The 6,480-nt window shown below is 55.0% G+C and overlaps 1 protein-coding gene across 1 annotated transcript; it reads right to left on the bottom strand.

Annotated features, from left to right (window-relative positions):
• Positions 1 to 6: 6 nt before the first annotated feature.
• Positions 7 to 5,529, bottom strand: MINDY2 (MINDY lysine 48 deubiquitinase 2). Its single transcript, XM_083371275.1, has 7 exons — positions 5,215 to 5,529; positions 4,660 to 4,724; positions 4,033 to 4,191; positions 3,210 to 3,312; positions 2,342 to 2,484; positions 1,083 to 1,256; positions 7 to 696 (listed from the first exon to the last, which is right to left on the bottom strand). Exons 1-7 carry the CDS (start codon positions 5,474 to 5,476, stop codon positions 490 to 492), a joined length of 1,113 nt encoding a protein of 370 aa, XP_083227401.1. The 5' UTR covers positions 5,477 to 5,529; the 3' UTR covers positions 7 to 489.
• Positions 5,530 to 6,480: the final 951 nt, after the last annotated feature.

A 6,480-nucleotide genomic window follows, 5' to 3' on the forward strand; every position in this document is an offset into this window, starting at 1 on the left:
GGGCAACGTTGGCTTATTCCAGCCCTGGCGGCTGGAAGGACAGCAAAGGCTGCAGATGTGCCCAATCCCACAAATGGTGCAACTGAGGCCCCAGGCAGCTTGGGGACAGGAGGCATCTTTAGCACAGACATTTGAGAGTGGAAAATAACACTTTCTCTCATGATTTCTCAAAAACTATCATCAAAAATGCATTTTCCCATGAGGAACACGATTACCAATGATGTGTCAGAACATGCCAAAACCAGGAGAGAAAATGAATCTGGAGACCATGCAGAAACCTAGCTTGACCCTCTTTCTCAAGGCTTCTGCTGGCAGGAGAACCAAGGGCTTCCTCAAGTGGCTCCCAGTGAGCATCCCAGGGAATCCCAGGCACCATTTTCTGCCCTCGAGTGCCCAGAGCCACTGGGAGAGGTGCCAGGAACCAAACCTGGCATTTTCCGCATAGACAGTCATCCCCGAGCCATGACCCTTCTCCAACAGCCTCTGGAGCTACAGCTGCCAGTAGGCCTTTACCTGGCCTTCAGTGGCGGCGGCGGCAGCTGGCTCTTGCTCCTGGTAGTACTGCGAGGCCCGTCGATCTTCTTCCTCCTGAAGCTTCCTGGCCAGCTCGAGGTCACCGACGTCCTCCGGGAGCTGCTCCCAACTGAGGTCTTGGCTTCGCTGCTCTTCTTGCAGAGATAAGGCCATCAAGTAGTCCTAAGGCGCAAAGCCACCAGCAGTGAACGTGCTTGTCGGTTTGGTCCGACCCAAGCAGAGCGTGCCCTCCCCCATCCTGGCAGGTGCCTTCCACTCAAACTGAAGCCCAACTCAGCAGTGAGCACCACGAGGCCTGGCCCCAGGTACAGGCCCCAATGCCAGATGGGAGAGGAGGAATCCTAGGAGCTTTCGCCCCGTCCCACCACTCCAGGGACAGGCGGCCTCCGTGAGAGGTTTCCTGCGAGGTTTTCAAAAGGGGGACACACCAGAAGGAACTCAGGTGGTCCAAGTGGGATAAGATGGCCAACGAAGTGGGCAGGAAGAGAGAGAAAATGGCCCCTGAAGAATAAAAAAGTCAAAAGAATGAAGAAGCTTCCCACGACTACCTGGTCAATCTGATCCTGTTGCCCATGGTACAGAGTTTCCGGATCAGATGGAGGCCGCAGGTGGAATTCAGAATCACAGAAGTTCCCATCTCCATCCACATTATGTAGACTTTCCCACACCACTTTATCTTCTGTAAGGAAACCTTGGTCGGTCACCAGAAGGTAAAGCTGGCCCTGAATGAAAGGGAAAATTTCCCTGTTTACTGAGAACAGTCGCTGTTTGCACTGAGACAAGCAACGCTGCCCTGCATTCTTTAGAATCATTTTGGGGGGGGGTCTCCCTTCTTGACAAAACTGCCACTCCACTCTTTTGCTTCACACTGACAGCCACCGTGCGGTTGTAAGGAGCAATGACACAATAGCTCGGTGCGCATAGCACACTCAACTTCATTAGTAAATTAAGATGTTTTCTGGGTTTGCATAATGCATGCCATCACAAACTAATTGGACATGTTAGGTTGCATGAGCAAGCTTCTACTCAGCCTTTGTCTCTTATGCTCACATGCAAGCTCCCCCCCCCCGCCCCAAAAGGCTGAGCAGAGTTCCCCCCAAAGTTCCCAACGGAAGCAGCTTTCTACCCTTGGAAAGAGAGCAAACAAAAGGCACTGCAATCTGGCCAGGGGGTGGAGCAGCTGTAGAGGAGAATCAACACCCCCTCGGTCCTCCCCACCCTCTGAACAAAGCCCTGAGCAACCGTTTCACCCACCACTAAAGGAAATTCTGCTTCCTTCCTGCTTCCCAGGCACAGTGGCTCAGCGAGCACACTCAGAAAAACAAACAAGTTAAAAGCACAAGCAGGAAACATCTCAGGGAAGAGACTGGTCTTGGGAGGCATTCCTCTACATGTTTAGTGTGGCTTTTGCCCATTCTGCAGGCAGCAAGCTTGTGGAAGTAGGGACAAGGGGGGGGGAAAGGGAGAGAGAGAGAGAGAGAGAGAGAGAGAGAGAGAGAGAGCCCAACTGGAAAAACAAAGCAGAGAGAGAAAAGTGAAAGCGAAGAGCAAAGGAAGCCTGGAGAGGGGCATGGGGAGGATGGGGCATGCAACCCCCCTCCCAACCCCCTGCATCCAGAGGCTGGGCTTTTTGTACCTCTGCCTCAGTGGCCCCTTAGGCTGCCATGCAAGGCAGACAAAGCCGGCCTGCAGATCAGAAGCAACAGAGGGCTACTTGCTGGTGAGGCAAAAGCGTGAGCAGCAACTCAGGTGCAGAAGGTCAGTCAGGGTCCCAGATGAAACAGCCTTGCCATTTGTGGCCAGCTACCTTGTGTTTGGTCATGGTGCTGAAGTGGTTGTTTCTGAAGAACACGCACAGCTCTCCTTCTTGAACGGTGGAGGTCAACTCACACAAGCCATGGTAAGTTAACTGAGTGGCCGTGCTACTAAGGAACTGCTCTGCTATGGAGCCTGCAAAGAGACACCGCTGCATTTGAATGCACACGGGCTTGCCCCAAGGTCCCCACGCCAAGGAGCCGTTTCCAGTTCAACCTCCTAGACCAGCCAGTTGCTTTGCTGTGCTCAAAATTTGATCCCAAGTAAGCCTGAAGACTAGGGCAAAATGATAGCTGCAGTAGGCTAGGAGGGAAAACACAATGAGCAGAGACCGAAGAGGAAAAGCACACAGCAGTAAGACAAGTGGAGAACCAACGCTAGACTCATCAACACAAGCAGGTTGACTAAAGGGCAGTACCCCCTTCCGTGAAGAACTGATGGACACCCCAAAAATCAAACTCAGGAATCAGAAAGTCTATCGGTCAAGCTTTACTTGAGAAAACCCAGATCAACCCTAGGAAAAGGCCTTTCAGCCTGGCTTGTGGAGAGAGACGGGCTCTCTCTTCTTTCTTCTAAAAGAGCACGGGAGAACCTGTTCTAGCCAGAATGCCCTTCCTTCCGTCTCCAGCAAGGAAAACATCCCTCCCTTTTTCTAAGTCACAGCAGCAGCAGCAGCAGCAGCTAATGGGACTTCTTCAAAGGAAGCAGAGGCTCTGGGAACAAAAGCAGCCCAGAACTCTGACCTTTTTCCGGCCTTCCTGCCTGGCTGAGCCACGGAGGGTGGCCAACAATTATGCTAGATCACAGGAACTTTTGCTCTGAACCACAGGCCTTCACACACTCCAGAGTGCAGCACCCACCTTCCTCCCACAGCTCGCTGTTGTCCGACTGCTTACAGCAGATTATTTTTTCCACCAATTGGTTGTAGCTACAGTTACCAACTGCTTTCACAACATCTCCAACCTGCAGCAAAAGAAAAGGGCTGCCGTTGGTAAAACCCACAATGCGCTAAACCCAACAGACACCAGTAAAAAGGTACGGTGCGTGGGGCTCCCACCTGCGGTCGGGTGGGAGGGCAAAGGGCAAAACGAGTATTCCAGTGGACCCCGTCACTCAACAGTGCGGCTTCTTCTCTCAAATGAATCTTGTGAGATTTTGGCCACAACACTGAGATCCATATTTTGGTGCCCCAAGTCACGTCTGAAGTGCCTGCCAGCTGTCACTCGACGAGGGGTCTTCAAGCCCCTCTGGGTGATGAGGCAACAGACAGCATCAAGAAGGCTGGGAGCCGCTTGCAAAGCCTGCAGTAGCCCACGAGCGCATCATCCCCCACTCTGCGTTCCCAGGGACGGGACGGCTGAGAGCACCGCGGAATGTCTTTCCTGCAGTGGCTGCTCACTGAGGGCTTCCTGCAACCCCATTTTGGAAAAACACCCCAATGGCCATGTTCCTCCAGGCCTCAGGAGTCAAACACCAGGGAATCTTTCCTTGCTATTTCTTGGGCCTTTAGCAACGCTTGTTCCACATGACTTTTAGGGCCCTTTAACAGCTCAGTTGTTTTAATTGCTTTTGAAAAAGCTTTGCTAAATTGAAATGCCTCTTCTTGTTGGTGATTTTGGTATTAAACATTAAAACAGCACTTTCTGGCCATAATACTAATCACATAAACAGCCTCTTGCTTACCTGAGGATCTACTAACCACCCGTGATATAATGGAATATCAAGAAGATCAAACACTATGCATTCGGGCGTGTATTCAAATACGCGAACCCCAGTGAACTTTACATTCACATCAAGACCAGTCTGAAGCTTGTGCAGGATTGCCATTGCATCACTGACATTCTGTTAAGACCAAGACAAAAAATTAATGAAAAAGCTGAAGTCAGTTGAGTGCCTAAGGAGACCACACGCTTTGTCTGCCCTGTACTACGCAATCTCTAGGCTGCCTCACATTACAACTGCTTTCATGTTCAAGAGAACTATTCTTTTATTTGCACTGATCAGAAGTTGGCGGCAAAGAATTTTCTGAATCTCTTTGCTGCCATCTACTAATCATGTGCATTTTTGCAGTCCGGATCTAACTGTCCTATTGTGAAACAGGGTGAATGCACCGAAAGAGACTTCACAAAAACCATCTTTCCCTTCAGAATATGATACAAGTATACAAAAGTCTGACTCTACGTTCCTGCAAGTTTTATACGCAGAAGGCTTCCGCTACTTGGAATTTGACTGGGCATTTATACCAATGGAAAAAAATCAAAGCATCAGAATTCACTTTTAGGAAATGCCACTTCAAGTTAAGCTTTTTACCTGTTCATAGTTTAAACGCTGGATTTCAGAGATTTCTTTTGGTTTTGAATCAAGGATATAGTCTCCTGCAAGAAAACCAAAAGTTCTCATTTGAAAACCATTAACTCTGCAAACAGATCCCATCTTGCTACAGATTGTCCTCCAATTAGCAGAGGGATTCTACCGATGCTGCAACCCTTTGGATTTCAGAGCTAGAAACCTTTGGATTTCAGAGCTTCCTTCGGCAAGCGGTCCCGTAGCCGGGACGGGCCCGGGAGAGCAGGAGAGGCGACGCGGAGGGGGCGCAGCAGCTGCCCCTCCCCCACGCCGAGGGGCTCCGGCGCTCCCGGGCCGCCCAGCAACAAGCGAGGCTCCCCGGGCATCCCGGGGGGAAGAGGCGGGAGGTCTCGGCGGCCGGCTCGCACCTCTCGCTCGGCCCCCAAAGCTTAATTGGTAGAACCCAGAAAAGGTCTCTGCGCTCGGCAGCGGGAGGGAGGGGAGGCCCCGCCAGGGACTCCGGGGGGAGCCAGAAGAAGCGCAGCCCCAGCCGGCGGCCTCGCCCTCGCCCGCACCCACCCAGGTACTCCATCAGCTGCTCGGCGGTGACGATCTCCATCATGGGCGGCAGCTTCACCTTCCAGGCCAGCAGCAGCGCGTTCATGACGGCCAGCAGCGGGCAGGGCCCGTTCTCGTTCTGCGTGACCACCGGCGCGCTCGCCTCCCGCCACCGCACCCACTTCAGGTGGTAGGCAGCCTGCGGCGGGGCGCGCTCCCGGGCCGGCGCGGGGGGCGACGGGCGCTGCTCCCGCTCCACCGGCCGCTCGGGCGGGGCCTCCATGCCGCCGCCGCCGCCGCCGACAGCGCAGGGCGGGGGGGCGGGGCGTGTGGGCGTGACGCGCAGGCGCAGTGGGGCCGGAGGTGCACGTGCGGGCGCCGCTCCCTTCCCCGCCGGGTTGGCGGCTCTTCCCCGGCTGCCCGCTCTCTGCGATTCTACTGCGCACGCCGTTCGTCGAAGTGATAAATAAACCCGGGAATGCCGGCCGGTACAGTGAAAGGCCGCGAGCCGCTCGAAGGCATCCTCTTGCCTCCCCGCCCGCGTGAGCTAGCCGGGGTTTGCTCCGGATCTCGGGCTTCGCGCAGTCCCGGAACTCCGAAAGCCGGAAACGGGCTCTGGTCTTGAAAGGTCCCGCTTGCGCGGCGGAGACCCGTCACCCTGATGCGCCACTCGGGGGGCGCGGGGAACCGGGCGGTGGGCAGCCAGAGCCTGACCCTCCCAAGCTCCTCAGCGCCGGCGGTTGCTGCAGGACTCTCGGGTCGGCGGACCTGGCGTGGCTGCGTGGGCCACCTCCCTTCCCAGGGAAGCCCCGCGTTCTCAAGGGCGCTTGTAACGGCTGGGATGGGCTCCCTTCAGCCCTCTGAGGTGGGGTGGGCCGAGAGAGGAGGACTGGCCAAAGTCACCCAGCCGGGTTTTCAAGCCCAGGGTGGGACTGGGACTCACCATCTCCCGGTTTCTAGCCTGGTGCCCTAACCCGCACACCAAACCGGCCTCCGCGGAGGCTTAACTGCCTTCGGCGGGGCTCTCGGGGTACAGCCCAAGGCGAATCCGGAGTCGTCCCTTCCACCCTCTTCCAGGAGGTCAGCAAGACGGGAGACGGTCCCGGGGCATCTTTCCCATCTTCTCAGCTCTTAGAAGTGCAAAAGACGAAGCAGCCTCGCCAACGCAAACCCGGCAGTCGACATGAGAGGCGGTTCATTCAGAGGGTTTCCAAAGGAGCCTGGAGGTTTTCTCCACACAGAACCGGCCACTCGGCAAAGCGCTCAGGAGCGACAAGAAGAGGCCCG

This window comes from Vipera ursinii (assembly GCF_947247035.1).
Source record: "Vipera ursinii genome assembly, chromosome: 11".
NCBI classification, from domain to species: Eukaryota; Metazoa; Chordata; class Lepidosauria; order Squamata; family Viperidae; genus Vipera; species Vipera ursinii.

Excerpts from the sequence above, each read along its gene's own strand:
- MINDY2 (XM_083371275.1), bottom strand. The coding sequence starts at position 5,476 with ATGGAGGCCCCGCCCGAGCGGCCGGTGGAGCGGGAGCAGCGCCCGTCG. Across the intron at positions 4,725-5,214 it reads GCAGCTGATGGAGTACCTGG|GAGACTATATCCTTGATTCA; the intron begins GTGGGTGCGGGC and ends GTTTTCTTGCAG. Across the intron at positions 4,192-4,659 it reads AGCGTTTAAACTATGAACAG|AATGTCAGTGATGCAATGGC; the intron begins GTAAAAAGCTTA and ends TGGTCTTAACAG.